Source organism: Netta rufina, assembly GCF_964035555.1.
Source record: "Netta rufina genome assembly, chromosome: 1".
Lineage (NCBI taxonomy): Eukaryota > Metazoa > Chordata > Aves > Anseriformes > Anatidae > Netta > Netta rufina.
The window spans coordinates 76,708,377-76,724,829 of NC_140123.1; the positions used below are offsets into that span (position 1 = coordinate 76,708,377).

At 35.8% G+C, this 16,453-nt stretch overlaps 1 protein-coding gene across 3 annotated transcripts in view; it reads left to right on the top strand.

Moving 5' to 3' along the window:
- WWC3 (WWC family member 3) overlaps positions 1-15,987 on the top strand; it is a gene marked incomplete at its 5' end in the record, with an annotated part of 102,407 nt that extends 86,420 nt beyond the window's left edge. For 2 of the 3 annotated variants that reach the window (XM_084301200.1, XM_084301202.1), the window contains 10 exons: positions 139-225; positions 2,708-2,900; positions 6,280-6,447; positions 7,186-7,337; positions 7,800-7,959; positions 9,087-9,251; positions 10,249-10,341; positions 11,350-11,580; positions 11,944-12,071; positions 13,463-15,987. In XM_084301200.1, coding sequence (XP_084157326.1) covers positions 139-225; positions 2,708-2,900; positions 6,280-6,447; positions 7,186-7,337; positions 7,800-7,959; positions 9,087-9,251; positions 10,249-10,341; positions 11,350-11,580; positions 11,944-12,071; positions 13,463-13,529 — 1,444 coding nt within the window. In that variant the 3' untranslated portion in view covers positions 13,530-15,987. The remainder of the gene's footprint in view (positions 1-138; positions 226-2,707; positions 2,901-6,279; positions 6,448-7,185; positions 7,338-7,799; positions 7,960-9,086; positions 9,252-10,248; positions 10,342-11,349; positions 11,581-11,943; positions 12,072-13,462) is intronic. The other variant, XM_084301201.1, reaches the window with a different exon arrangement.
- Positions 15,988-16,453: the final 466 nt, after the last annotated feature.

Here is a 16,453-nt window from a genome sequence, read left to right on the forward strand (position 1 = left end):
TTCAAACTGATTTCTGTTAGAGCTTCATTTAACTGAAAAAGGTGCTTTTGCTTTCTTAAAATCTTCCGAATCTTTCACCTGTATTTCTTAGGGAAAGTATTGATACTTGGTGACTAACACCAGAAATTTATTTTCCAGGCATGACAGTGGAAGCGAATGTCTCTTAGTCCATGTATTACAGCTGAAGAACTTCACTAGCCTAGTTGTTAAAGAAAACTGCAAAATGTAAGCATACTTTACACCAAAAGTCTGATCATTGCTTATCTTGTGCAGTAATCTTAAGTGCTATAAATTTGTTTACTTCATGCAAAATTAAGCCATTACTCAGGTGTAAGCTAGCATGTTCTAGTTTACATGGGGAAAGGGTTCATTTTGTGGACACAAGGCGTCCTTTTAAAAGAACCTCTCTCTGTCCTAGTTAGTGGTCAGGTAGCAAATGTAGTCTCTAATGACACATCTTCTTGTGTTGATTATGTACAGGAAAAATTGTTCAAAAACATAAAAATCATTCTTCTATTACTGCATGCCTTCTGGCCAAGGAAAATAAACAATGGTTTGCTTTATTCCAGGAATATTATTTCCTGTAAAACTCCTCTACAGATTATCTGTGATGTATCCCAGAATAAGCTTAGTGTAACTTTCTTAAATAGCTAATGTAACATACATAGTAATCAGTAAGAAAAAAAAGTTTTTTTGACAAAAAAAAATGCTTTTATCTTTTTATATTTATTTATAATAATAAATATCAAAATAGGACATCTGCAAGTTTTTGTGGCTGTGCCAATTCTCCTTGAGTATCTATGAAACACCTTCCAAAATAATTTTAACGTAACAACTAGCTGAGAATCAGTACAAACAACTATATTATTATTTTTTTTTAACTTCTGGCTGCCTGTTGTAATGCTTCAAATTCCATATCGCATTATGTAGAATATTGTTTTGTTTGTTTAGTGGTTCTTAAACAGTGGCAATGTTGCTGTAAAATGCAGTCCGATGTAGTCATACGTGTCTTAATAGATTTTAAAGAAATATGAAAATTGTTAATCTTTATCTCAGAGAAGTTGTTTGAAAACTGGAAAATGGAGGTGTGGCAATATTGTTGTGTTGTAAAATAGCCCACTAAGTGAGAGCTGTTCAACTAATGTGCATTTTGCTGAATGAGTTGGTCTTTGTTCAGAAAGTTGACCTTGCAAACCCTGCAAACCTCTAGTGGAACCTTTTCATGTAGGTCAGTGCATTAGTGGCAGGCTTTTGATTTGTTTTCTATATTGGTACAAGGACATCCTAGAGAGAAAAAAATGTGAGTAGTGCTCAACCATGTTTCCTTGTGATTAGAAAAAAAAAAAAAGTCATCTAAAGAAAAGCAAATGGAAAAGAATGACTCCAGAGGGTTCATTGGACACTTGTCATCAAGGCAACCAAGCCTCTAAGTGACACTAAAAAAGGCACTTCTGTTCCTTCTCAGTTAGCTGCTTAGGCTGGAATCTAGAAATTGTGTGGCTGCAGGGTAAATCAGTTACTTGACTGATTTGAAAAAAAAAAATAAATAAAAGTTAATTTTGGCAAGACTAGAAGAAGGTTTTAGCTGGTTTGATGAGTTCCTCCATGCTTCTGTATGTTCACTGAATCTGAATTACTGGGGTGGCACTGGGAAGGCTACCTGCAGCAGGTGGTGAGCAGAGCAGCTGGATCACTCCCTTTTTACAGCATGGGCCAGTTTAGCTAACTGGTGCTCCATGCTCAGTGCTATGACTCCATCATAGTGAGCTCTTCCAAATGTCCTCTAACCACTTCCTTGTCTGCCACTGTCATCCTGTCTCTTGTGGTGGCATAGGAGTTCAAGCAGTGGTGTAGTCAATTACGGTGAGCCTCTGAGCTGGATTTTTTTTTTTTTTTTAAACCATGAGCTGCTTTTTTTCTAGGTTAGCTTTTTAACCCAGATGAGTTTTCTAGCCTGGTTCACAATGCAGTTGCATGAACTGGCACAAGGGAAGATATAGCAAGAGATGTGGTATTGCAGGGGCTGGGCAGACTGTCAAAACAGGCAGAACGTAGAAGCACTTCTTCAAGTAGGTATGTTCCCTTCTGTCAGGTTAAAATGGTTGTGGATTTTGATTTTGGCTTGGAGTCTAAAATGAGATGGTATCAGATGTATATATATTTTTAAGATGGCAAATCTTAAAAAATCTTAATCTTTCTTTGCCGTCCTTTTGTGCTGAATTTCTCAAGGGAGGGGGCGAGGGGGTTAAAGGGGCTTAGTGGATGTAGGGAAGAAACGGAGGGGCAATTCAGTTGCTTAAACATAGGCATATGTTTCCACTTGAAATGTCATAGCATAGCACCTGGCCTCCAGCTGCTGCTGCTCAAGAAGGCTGTAGTTCTCCCGTAGATTCTATGTCATACTTGCAAGCCCCATGTAGATGCCTTAGATACCTCAGGGCATCTCAAGTGGCACTTGGTGCCTGTGCTTAAGCACCAACTTAGAAAAAAGTTGGTTTTAGTTAGACAAAATGGGGTTTCCAAATCAGTTTTGCTCTTCTGTGTTAAGAATACAAAGCAAATTCCTGTAGCAAAGAGATCCTGAAGTAGATCCTTAATACAGAAGTTACACTGATGATTTTGCTTAGCTTAACTTTCAGAAGTGAGAAGTACCTGAAGATAGCTTTTTTTGTCTGAACTATGCTATTTGTCTGTTTTGCTGTTCCAGTCATGTGAGAGTTTATTTGCCACCGCTTGAGTCAGGCACACCGACCACTTACTGCTCTAGAGCTTTGGAATTCCAAACTCCGTTAATATTTAATGAAGTTTTCAGAATCCCTGTGCATTCAAGTGTTTTGAAATTAAAATCACTGCAGCTGTATATCTGCTCAGTTGACCATCAGCAACAAGAAGAACTACTGGTAAGTGGCCCTTTGGTCCTTTTTTTTATTATTTATTTATTTATTTATTTATTTTTAAAAGCTTCGTGATATGGGAAATAAAGATTTGAAAGTAATTAGCAAAATTACCAGAGGTTGATAATTGGAGCATTTTAAGCAGCATTGAAAGTACCGTTATCTGTGCTATTAATATAACTGTTACATTGCAGAGCCATATTTAAAACTGATACAATATTTATATTAATTGCTGTGGGATTTAGTAGATAAGGAGTGTTTTTAATGCATTTTTTAAAAAAACAAATTTCTGCTTTGGGGAAAGCTGAAAAATCTGCAGTTGCTAAATGTTGGTGCAAGAGGAACACATTGAAAAAGTTAAATGTTTTCCCAAAGACTTCATCTGACAGATTTCAGGCTACAGTGTGCTCAAGACTTCTGTTTCTGCATGGCACTATAATGCATGCTCAATGAGTCTGTATCTGCAAAACAATTTTCTAATAAAAAAGATAGCCCATTGTTGCTGTGGTTTGAGAAGACTAAACTTGCAGAGTAATAGTGATCCAGGCTAACTTCTGTTATTTTATTTTAAACTGTTTGAGGCATCTAATGTAGATGCATTCAAATAGGTATAACATTGCTTAAATAGGTTACATGTTAACCATGTTAACTTTAGATGTGTTAAATGTCAACTTTGTTTATTTTCAAATGTAAATATGCTTAAATTAATCTACATTGGGTCTGATATTCTGAAGTCATTGGGCTGGCGTTTTAGTGAGGGGTTTGAATGGGCTAGTTAATTTTTTTAAAGCCTGTAGACATAGTTAAGAGGTACAAGCAGCTCAGTGTCATCCTAGACAATGGATAAGAGGTGTTTATTTGAACAAAACTGGTCAAGAATGCATGTTAGTTAGTCTACCTTTCAAACTAGATAGCATGTTAGATAAACAGTGGCCTTAATGTTGACAGAAGTAGACCCAAGGGCTTGTCCACAGCTGGATGTTTGGTCATTTTTACTGCTGCAACCTAATTAAGGAGAAAGCATCTCAAGAATGGCCTGGATATATTGGTATAAAATGCTTTATATTGGTTCCTCTGAGAGGCTAAGTAGCCGTTTCAATGTAAAGCATCTGTATATTGACACAAGCACATCTAAGTTTAGGATGCTTTTATTTTAACTGCTGCTATTGAATTAGCAAAAAATGATAGGCTTTCAGAACATCTTCAGGATTTTTTTATCCTTTATAATCTCAGCATACTTTTGTCAGAAATATCTGTCTACAGTAGTAGGTAACATATACTTAAGGATAAGGTAACAGTACTACTCAAAAAGAGAGAAACAGTGCCATGGACCTTCAGGTAAGCGCATTGAAGTCTATATTTAAATATGCTGCTTGTTGCCCTCTTGCTGTAAGTTGAAAAATAAACATATTATTGAATTAAGAAATCATTTATTTGGAACTGCTGTTATGGCCTCTGTAATTGTCTTTCAAAATCTCTTTCCACAATTTTTTCTGTCTGTTTGATTGGATGTTTTTGAAGTTTTTGATGACCAATTTCTTTTAATTAGATTATGCCAATATATAGCTTTCCTAAATGCAGGGGTCAGGCTGGAGTGTATCCTAAGTTAAACAAATGACTGTATATAACAGCGAAGAAGAAAAAATGAAGATATATTCTGGCAAATAGTTCTAAACTTCACTTACATAGGGAAGTAAATCTACTGAACTCGTGTGTCTTTCAGTTCCCTCAATCCACATATGCCTTGCCTTGATGAAAGATCCTACTGGTTTACTATAGCTTTTCAAACCTGGTTCTTTAAGTTGGCGTATTACTTCCCTGGTGGCCTCATCAATGTTGAGATAAAGGAGTTGTTATTTTCCACAATTAGCATATATTGCTCGTGTTAAAACTTCAAAGAAATGTCTTTTCTTGCAATAACATGGCTTTGCAGTTTTACGCCATTTCTGGTCTTTTGTGGCCTTGCCCAACCTGTTACTCCCCAGGTCGTAATTTGAACTCCTCTTCAGTGTAATATTTGTCTTTTAGCATTTTGTCTTTTTATTTTAGAACATCTATCCCATTTTTCAACACCATATAAAATTCTCATAAATTTTACAGTCCCCCTGTTAGACATCACTAAGAGATTTGTAAATGCTTTTACTGTTCTGCCATCCAAGCTGTTAGCAAATACATCAGAACAGGTACATAACAGACCTATCTTGACTTCCTCCTTGTTATAAGCAAGCTCCAAATCTTAAGGTGAAGATAAAATATTTATTAGTCCTATCAGTACTAATCACCATCAAAACAAATTAAAAATTATTTTCTACTCAAGCAGTAATTTGCTTTGTAGCAATAACTTCTTTGGCATGCCTTTTTAGCTGATGAAGAAATATGGTGTATAGGGCAGTGCGAGACATCTTAAAGTTGAAGGATGTTTTCAACGTCTATAACAGAGGAAAACAGATTTTCCCTTTACCCCCCAAAACAAACCCAGCATTTCTTAAATGCTATCCAACTCTGATATAAAAGTGTGTTTTAGATGTTTTTCATTTACTGTGTCAGAAGAAGTAGATAACTAGTAGACATCTCTGTTTGCTATAATAAAGGAAAGGTATTTCTGTTTGGAGCATCCAGTATGCTGATATGAAATGACATTCTTAATAATATGCTGTGTCCCAATATGCCATTCTGTTGTTAGCCTCAAAAAATCTGTTCCCCCATTGTTCTTTGTACACCTGTTTAAACAGAGCTGCAGAGAACATTCATTTAGGTCAACACGGCTCAGAAATTTCTTATGTGAACACCGTTTGATATAGTAGGCTTACTTTAAAGTTGGGAATTCTTTATAGTGGGAAGCCTCAATTAATTGTAAAGATAGCTTGGAAAGTGGAAAAATGAGATTATGGTCTGCTTGATGAACTTACTATATAAACAGGGGAAAAAAAAAATGTTTTATATGACGTTTTCCCCCTTTGGAGGATGCCTTTGATGACTAGGGTACTGAAAGATATCTCAGAATATAGTCCTGTCAAAGGAAAATAGGTTAACTAAAGTAATATTCTTTTAATAATGCTAATTTAAGCAACTGCAGAAATCAGATATGTAATTGAGAGCTTTTAAAATAAAATATTAAGAACTGACGGTGTTAGTCATACTACATCAGTCATAGTAAGTTTGCTTTTCAGTTTCAAAAATGTAATACCCACTCTGATCCTTTCAGGTAGTAAGCAAGAGACAAGAAATTCAGTATCTTAGACAATGTATTTTTTTTTTCACATTATAAATGCATTTATAAAAGCCTTTTTTTCCCATTATAAATGAGATACTCCTTAAATGACAAGATGTCTATCCTGCTATGTGTGTTTATCTTATCATGGTGAATATGTTTTGTTGTTTACAGGGTATTGCTCAGATAAACCTGAGTGATTTAGAGAGTTCTGGTGAGATGCAGCTTCACTGGTATTCTGTTCAGATCTTCACTGGTTCAGACCCCCAGAGAGCAAAGAATAAAAACCAGTGTGAAGAAAATATTCCCCGGTCTTCTGGAAATGTAACTACAGTTAAAACGGTATGGATCGGAAAAAGTGATTTGTTTACTTCATTTGACCTGTTGGGTGGTTGGTTGCTTCTGATCTTATCTTGGATACAGTTTGTTTGTGAGGTGCAGCGAAGATTAATTGAACTCTTGTAGTAAGAACTGTAATATAAAAAAAATAATTAAAAGCCATGTCTGGACAGGTGCTTGAAATACTACTTGTATGTTTGTATGCACGCCTCCAGTTCAACTCACTAAAACTCATTTAAAAAATCTACCACTACACTGGAGGAGGCTGCCAAGAAAGGTTGTGCAGTTTCCATCCTTGGAGGTTTTTCAGCATGCCACTTAGTCCTGGGCAACTTGGTATAATTCTGAAGCTGTCCCCATTTTGAGCAGCATGTCAGACTAGGTGACTTCCAGAGATCTCTTCTCACCTAATTTACTGGATGATGCTGCACTGCATGTTAAAGTCACCCAATCCACAAATGGCTTTGACTCAACTTTTTGGATTCTGAACTGCTGTGTGATGTAACTGTAAAGCATTCACTTTCTGTTTCTGTGTTCACTTTCTAACATTTTCTTTTAAAAGCTGCATTCATGGGACACCAAGTACTTCTTGATTTTTGAGATTCAGGACAGACTTTAATTTTTTTTAGGAACATACATGTACAAGGACCACGGTTTTATTTTGTTTTCTCTGAATACTATACATTGAATACAAAGGCTTGTTCAAATGGATTTGTCTGAAGTCAAATTGTTACCTTCTAGGATGCAGTGACAGCCCTGTTAGCCAGGACCACTGCCCAGCTGGAAGCAGTTGAGAGAGAGTTGGCAGAAGAGAGAGTGAAACTGGAGTACACTGAGGAGGAAATCCTGGAGATGGAAAGAAAGGAAGACCAGGCAGAAGCTATATCAGAACGGTAAAAATAGTAGCTCAAATACCTCATCAAACAGCCAAGTACTATTTGCACTGTAATTATGCTCTGAAATACAGCAGGAGAAAGAGCAGATCCTTATGTTGAGATCTGTTCCCTGTTAGTGTTATGGGTATAAAATTGTTTTATCATGTGATGATGTGCAAACAGGAAAAAGCTTCATTTGAATAGCTAGCTGAGTTTATAGGACTTGGAATGTGGGGAGTGGGAAAACATTTCTTTTGGACCAAACATAAGCTTCGTTAGGGAGGCAACTGTAATTTGTGCATCTGCAGAAATGCAAGTGGGATGTGTTCTCCCTTTGTGAATTTTGTATTTCTATTGCAGAAATAATACTCTAAAATGGTAAACTGACCTGGATAATGAAATATACAAATAGAATTCGTAACTTTTTTTTTTTTTTTTTTTTTTAATACCTACAAAATCCTTGTAATGTTCTAACTTCAGGAGTTGGCAAGCAGAATCTGTTGACAGTGGATGCAGTAATTGCACCCAGACTAGTCCTCCTTATCCGGAGCCATTTTGCGGGGATTCGTTAGCTGGACACATGTTTGCAACTCCAGCAGGCCAGTACAGTTCTGGAAAAATCCAGCCTCCACCACTAAAGGTAATGAGAAAAGACACTGCAGTATGGAAACTGCCACGATGCCTGGCGCACACAGTGTGTGTTACTGCTGCTTGTTGAGTTTGAGTCTAAACTGATCGGGAGAGAATAGAATCAGAAATGACATTAGCAACCCTATATGAGCACTGTCGTTATGACAGTGGTATGACTTTTGAGTTGCTAAAAATGTCCTCTTTAGGGCAGTGTTTTTGTTTGTTTGTTTGTTTACTTGCTAGTAATTTCGGAACTGAACTATTTATTATTTTTTTTTTTACATCAAAAGGCAAGCTATTTTTACTGCTGCTTTTATATAACTGTGAATATGCACTTGTATAAATGTCTGTATTGACTTGAAATTATAACAAAAAAAATCATGATCTAATTCCAGTGCTCTTAGAAATTAGAATTGTCGAAGGAATGGTGCTGGAACTGAGGTATTTAAAATCTTTCAAATTCAAGATATGAGACATTGGAAGTAATCCTGACAAGCTGAAATCAAGAAGCTTTCATTAAAGTAAAGGAACACTGATTTGTGTTGCCTTCAGGGAAGATTCTGTTTCATATTTTGGAATAAGTTATCTTAAAAGTTTTGATACTATGATAGAGTAGCATGTTTTTTTTTCCTATATTTCCAAATATTTTAGTGTTCTTGTGTCACTGTTTAACAGTCTTTTAGTTCTCTTTCATTGGGTTTCTTCTCTTCATTTGAATTCCTGCAGTTTTAAAGTTGCTTTGTGTTTCAGTCACCTTGGAAGTATGGCTTAGTTTTCTCCTTTAGTTGAGGCTGGGAGATCAGGTGGTAGCTTGATTAATGCCCAATTTCTAATGGTGAATGCAGTCTTTGTGCTCTGCAGCTATGATTCATGTTATATCTGCATCTTATAATTGTTACTGTTCCAGGGAAGGCTTCTGAAAAGTAATCTTATAATTTTGAATGACCTAGTTTTAAAACTGCTAAAAATGAAGTGATTCATCCTCCATTCTCAAGGCTCATTAAAACTTTAGCCTATCTAACAAGACAAATTGTTTACTTTTGATATGGTTGAAATGTCTGGCTGGTTTTGATGAGAAAGAGAAAATAAGGAATAATTTAAATAAAGTAAAATAAAATTCCTTCATTGTAATTTTAGGTGGATAAGGAAACTAACACTGAGGATCTATTTCCTGAAGAAGTTGCTATTCTTCCAAAAGAGAGAACTAGCCGCAGGCCACGGGGTTCTGCTTTTGTTCGCAGTAGCACTATTGTTCGTTCCCAGACCTTCTCGCCTGGAGCACGAAGTCAATATGTTTGCAGAGTGAGTAAGGCTTTAAAGGAAGTTTCGGGGAGAGGCCCCCACACAAGTATTTTCTGTGTTTTTGATAACTTCTTCTTAAAACTTGAATTATAAGAACTATATACTACTATTTGATACTAATGAATAATATTTAGGTGAATGTAAATGTTGCACTGGGGAAAAAGTCCCCTGGTTCTTTATCTTTCTGAGTTTAAACCTGTTTGTTTGTTTTGTTTTGTTTTGTTTTCTTCTTAAATTCAGATTTAAGAACCTACAATAACTTGAATCTTAAACTTTCTTTAACTAGCAATCTTAGATATTGGGCTAGAGTAATTAATTTTATGGAGGTCCAGTGCTGCCTAACGAGGTGTATGAACAGTGAGCTTAGAGGCCTTGTTTAACTTCCGGGTACATAAAAGTTGGATAAAGGGGGACTCAATGCATAATCCTGTAGTTATTGCATAAATATTCTTAGGGCTTTTTTGCTGCTGTTGCGAATGTCAATCATAGGATGCCCATTACAGTGGTATGCGGGGTTCCTGGGTGCACTGGTACAAGTAATTGAGAATCAGCACAATAATTCCAAACTCACGTTGAGTAGTTGCTATGTTCAACTGCAAAAGGTTTATAAGAAGTTTTCTCCCACCATTGCAGACCAATATATTGATACTAATTTTGGTATACTGGTGGAATGCACACAGCTTTAATTGTACTCTTTCATAAGATGTTGAGAGCTTGAGTTTGAATATGCCATAATGATTTTTAAGCCAAGAATCACCTGGTTTTTGCTCTCTTGTTTGCATTGTATCCAGTGTATCCATGGACCACATCAAATTTTCAATATGCGCACTATTATATATAATTTTTTATAAATAGTTAAAGGCAAATTTTTTATTTAATTTGCTTAAAACGACACAATTTCATTTTTTTTTAAATAATACATCTTAAAATAAAAAAAATAAAATAAATCTGAATTTAGATGTAAACAACCTTTATTTTCAATATCTTTTCTACTCAGCTGTATCGCAGTGACAGTGACAGCTCAACTCTGCCAAGGAAATCACCTTTTGTCCGGAATACCTTGGAGAGGCGTACTCTACGGTATAAGCAGGTATAGCTAGGAAATCTTTTTTTTTACTTAAGTTGCTAGAACAGTGGCACTGGTAGACATCTAAAGCTTTGGTATAAACGTAAACTGTGATGTTTTTAGGAAATATATGAGTGTTCTGTTATGTAATTAGTGTGAGGGGTTGTTTTGTTTCTTTTTATTTTTTAAGGTGAAAGACACAGAAGTGAAATACTGTTTTGAACAATTGCTGAGGAAAAAACAAGGTGTGGCAGACAACAACTAGCCACTGGATTTGTATTGATTTAGATGTAAACTTTGTTAAATCTTTAAAATCTAGTTTATGATGCAGGGTGCAGGCCTGCAGAAGTGTGAATAGTGGGAAAACATCTTGCTACCCTCCCATGCAGCCTACAAACAGCAGTATTTGAGGAATAAATAGGTTAAGTTCTCCTTTTTCTTCCCACCCTGCAGAACAGGTGGGTAGAGAAGGACAGGTAAGGTGTTACCTGTAGATAAATCATGTAGGTAAACGTCATATGGTTTAGCCTGGTAAGCAGAAGTTATTCTCTTGTTTATGTATGTAAGTAGACGAGCATGCCTCCCATTTTGTTTCGGAACATATCTAAAAGCCAATACTGAATAAATTTCATTAAGGGAAATCTGTTGCACCGTGCACTGTTTTCTAGCATCGCGATTCAGTTATGAGTTCTTCGTGTTATATCCCTTTTATTGTCATCATTACGTAAGAGTTCAGTCCATAAAATTAAATTAGTTAATTATTTATAAGCTAAGAGTAGACTGTAAAGGAATGTAGTAAAAAGTATTAATTGAACAAAGCTGTGTTTTGTACAGAAAACCCTTACAGCTAGTTAACCTTTCACTATGGGGTACAAATAACCTCTCTAAAACTGTGTCAAAAAAAAAACACTTTTTGTAGAGTACATAAATAAAATAAAATGCATGCCCTTTGTAGCTAAAAATAGGCCAGTATACCATGTACCATGTTGAGAATAACATTCTGTGCATTTTATTTGAATCCAAATAATTCAGCAGTCCTGCAGATCATCTTTGGCTGAGCTTATGGCAAGAACGTCCTTAGACCTGGAGCTGGATCTCCAGGCATCCCGAACTAGACAGAGACAGCTGAACGAGGAGATATGTGTCTTAAGAGAGTTGAGACAGCGTCTGGAAGATGCTCAACTCAGAGGGCAGACAGATCTACCCCACTGGGTCCTTCGGGATGAGCGATTCCGAAATTTGTTGAAGGAAGCGGAGAGGCAGGTAAGCTAACATTAGATGAGTAGTCAACATTTTCAGAAACTTCTCATTTCAAAACTTTTTGATTGTAGAAAAATCTCTAAGGAGCTTTTTTTTTTACAAAATTTCAAAATAACTAGAGTTGCTTCCATATATAGATTAAGAAATTAAACAATAGTATCAGTCTCCTTCATTTATATTCATTCATTTATATTCATTCTCATTTATATTCATTCATTTACATTTATGATCTTAGTTATTTAAGATAATATACTGGTGTGGTTTTACTGGGATGAGTGGTAACAATCCACCATTTTAACCTGGGTAGTCTTGTATTGTATTTATTCACATGATAACTTTTGGCATTATATTTTTTCTCATTTTCAGACAAGACAGACCAAATATGAACATCACCAAGAACAAGCAGCTGAAAAGATGCTAAAGAAAGCGTCAAAAGAAATCTACCAGTTGCGTGGGCAAAATCAGAAGGAGCCTATTCAGGTGCAGACTTTTAGGTAAGTGGTAATGTGTACTGAACTAGTGTAACAATAGTTCATTACGTAGGTTAAAGCTCTCTGAAACATTTAGCTAAAATACTGTGTGTCTTGTATATAACCAGTAATTTTTAACCACATACTGATTTGGGCACATGAGTTTCCTTTGAATCACTTGTAGTACAAAGAGGCAGAGATATGGTAAAGTTGGAGTGTTACAATTGTAAAACACATGAGGAAAAAAATTCTTCAAGTGTACACAACATACCTTTAGGTGATTCTTTCAACTTAGCCTGGTTACTATTAAGTTCAGATGATTTGTCAGGTCTTCAGTGCTAGCCTGTAGGCCTACATAGTTTGTTTAGTGTAATACATATGCATTACTAGGAACACTCTCTCCCTGAAAATTACTCAGTAATATTCCAGCTTTCTTTTAAGCCTCTTCTTTGTGTTTTATTTCCTATTTCATCTGTGTTTGCATAGTATGTGTCCTCTCTTAGCTTTAGTTTGTGTACAGGTGCCATTGATAATGGGCATTTCACAGGAAGATTTTATTATTTTAGCATTATTTTTTTCCTTTTTTTTTTTTTAGTAGAATAACATTAGGAGTAAGGAATGAAGAAATACTAGTGCAGTGTAGCTGCGGGGGAAAGCTCAGCTACAATTTTATATTCTGCTGTCAGTGTTCCGATTTTTAGAAGTTGTTTGCAGGGCATACTTAAATAAAATGCAAAAGTTGTCTATCCTTTAATGAACTGTATTGGAAAGGGAAAGGTCTTCCTCACAGATGTGGAGAGGAAATAAGAGGAATAAAAATTCTAGCATTGCTTTTGCATCTTATATTTCTGTTAATAGAATAGGATTCATTTGCTTTGGCTACTGAGATAAAATTATGTGGGGAATTGATGAGATGAGAGAGATGCAGTAAAATGAATCAAATGATAACTTGCTTGTTTAAATTCTTGCCCCTTGTACGCACACATCCATTTCTTATGACAGTTAAAGAATATTGCTTCTCAATAAAGAAGCAAAAAGATGAAAATGCCATCAGTTTTGTTGTTCTCGGCACTATTGAAAAATGTAGAAGGTGAACTTTGCATTGCAGAGGGGACTTAACGCAGGGCTAGTCCCGTGAAACCCTTTTACAGTGAACTATAATTGATGTCCAATAAGTTGTATAAAGCTGCCACCTAAATTTTCAAAAACAGTAGTTGTGTTCAAGGGAGTGCCTCCAAAAGCACGCAGTGAGGAGTTGTTTCTCATATTCACGTAATCCCACAGTTCAACGTGTAACAAATAATAACCACTAATCAGAGTAAAAAAATGATGTTCTTGCAGGGGTGTGGGATATATTTAATTTTATTTTATTTGAGGCATATATTTGACTTTCTTTTCATCTTTTTTGGTCACAGAGAGAAGATAGCATTTTTTACAAGACCAAGGATTAACATACCTCCTCTGCCAGCTGATGATGTATGACATGTTGCATTGTAAACATGAAGTATTTATCGCTTTTATTTTAATGAAGTTATTAGATTAGCCAAGTTTCTTTAAAAAAAAAAAAAAAAAGTGCAAAAGCTAATATACACGTTTTGTAAAAAATAAAAAAGTAAAAAAAGTAAAAGTAAACAAAACCATATATATAAATATATATACATATATATATTTTATAATAGCGACTGCAACAAGGCTTGGTTTTTCCTTGTTGTGAAATTGACATCTCTGAAGACAACTTATTTTATAAAAGATCGACTATCCTGTTAAGAGCGTGTACAGTTTTTATGCTGTTTTATTTGACTTAAAGGCTGGAAGACAGAAACAAAGTGAGTTCAGGCAAATTCACTGTAGTGTAATTTATTTATAGTGCCTTTTTTCCTTGAAGGAAAATACCTACTTTAAGATGTATTTTAAGACTGAAATTTTGTTCTTCAGTATTTGTCATACAGTAGAATGGAACCATTGAGCTGGTTTTGTTTCTGATACCTGAAATGAAAATACTGTGTTCTAAAATTGTCACTTTTTTCAGCTTTATTATCTGTAGCTTATTATGTATATTGTATCCTTTAGCACTGTCTGTGTTATAGCAAAATATTATCACCTGCAATGTGTTTAACACTGATTAGAAGTGATGTTAAACATTGCAGAATTCATTTGCATGTTCTTACTGTGCACTAATAGATTGTTTTCATTTCAGTTTTGTCTAAAATATCTTTATATTCTTAACTAGATTCTCAATTTAAACGGAGGAAGGAAAAGGGTGACAGGTCTTTGTTTTGCTATTTAAGGGAAAGGTAGTTAAAAGAGCACTGTGAGCTAGCTGTATGGAAAAACTGCTAAAGGAATATAGCAACTTCTACAGTTTTAAAGATTCTGATCTGATTCAGGAAAACACGTGCTAATTTCAGAAAGCAGCTGCAATAAGTAAGGGTGCTTAAGCACATGTTAATCCTAATGGATTTGCTGTGAGGTTACTACATGTGAGTTCTGTTGTACAGTGACACTTTCCAGGAAGGAGGTGTATAATTCTGGAAGATATAGATCACTTGATTGATAGTTGGACCAGCAGAAATGTGGTGAGAAATACTTTTCTTGTAACCATTCATTGTAATGAAAGACTGTCACCCTAAATTCCCGAGAATGCCAGTTTTGTGTCCTTGCATCCTGCAAGTATGTAAAAATACTTCTTTACTAAGCTACTATAATAGTTTCTCATATTTTTCTAATTATACCTACACAGAGAGGTGCCCAACACAAGACTAACTTCGCAAATTGCTGGAATTGCTTAGAAGGATGATCACGATGTCTTTTCATTATGCCCAGGTCAAATTGACTCCAAATTTCTGTATGTCAGGAAACCAAAGCAACAGTCAAAAACTAAACTTATCAAAACCTCTGACCAATGGGAATATTTTAAAATATTTTGTAAGTCGTCTATGTGAGTTTCAAGAGCTTATAATCTGTTAGTTTGTCAAAGATCAGGAAAATCTGAAAGTGAAACTGAATTGCTTTTATTTGTCCAGGCTGAGACCAAAAATACTGGAGGGGATGGGGTGGGGGCTGGTAAAAGACGTTTTAAGCAAAGACATTTAATTTTAAGCTACTACAGGCCTGGTATAGCCTATAATCATTACAGACATCAAGTGATCTGGTGGTGTAGCAATACGTATGAAATTAAAGTATGGTTAGCGTTTATCATGCTAACCATTCTGAAGTCTCTCTTTTTGCCAGTTAAGTTTTGATGGGTGTATATTGGGTTCCTTGGGCTGAACTAGAGCTATTCAGAAACTATGCAGATAAAAGCCAAGTAAATCATGTAAGAAATTGCTAGTGCTTGGGTAAAAGTCTAGGGACAGCAAGCTTTCAAGTGCTTGTTACTTGAAAAGATCAGTTGGTCGGAATTTCACGTCTCGTGTTCAGTGGAGACCCTTACATAGTAGTATTTATCCAAAGTTACCATGTGGTGATACCAGAAATACTTGCTGTGTACTAAGAATAGACAACACTCTGTTTTCATGAGGGTGTTCCAGTCCTGGAAGAGCTTGCCCAGAAAGGTTATGAGGTCTCTGCCCATGGAGGTGTTGAGGATTTGACTGGGCATGGCCCAGAGCAGCTTGGTTGTGTTAAACCCACTTTGAGCAGGGGCTGCCATAGGGACCTCGCTTCCACCCTAAATTGTTCTGTGACTGTGTAACAAAGGGGCAATGTCTGGTGGCTTACCTCTTAGGAGGGGGTTCAGCTGGTGTTTTTAATTAGTGACTGCTTGGAGACATCGTCAGTTTATCTTGTGAGTCCGTGATTCTGACTGCTGTAATGAGTTCTGTCTTGATGTGGTAATGAGTTATCATAGTCAGTATTCATCTCTCGTTTTTGTCACAGTTCTGTATGATTGTGTCATTTTTGTATTATTTGAAAGTATTTCTTCTATAAAATAAAATAATTTGCCATAAACAGAAAGAGAGTTTTGTTTAATGTCACAGAAGAAGACATTGTTGCAGTGGTTTATATTTGCCACACTGATGATGCTTTCATGAAGAAATTTTGTATTTTGTAAAACAGTGTATGTAATGAATTTTCAAATAAAAAAGAGGAAATCTGTGAAGTTAGGGATTCTAGAGAGGTTGCATTGAAGACCTGAAATGGATACAGAGTGTAAGGAATGGCAGGTATGTTCTCCCACGTGCTTATTGCTCATGATAAGCCGACAGCTGTATCTGAGGATCCTAGCTGAATATTCTAGGAATTCACGGGTAGCTCCTTATGACACATTGAACTGTTTTTTGGTTTTTGTTTGTTTGTTTGTTTGTTTCTCTAGCTGAAGTTTGTACTTTGTAGGTTAGTATTTGAAATAAATTGACAGTGTTATTTCTGTAGTATCTTTATAACCAATCCCAAGCTGAAAACCA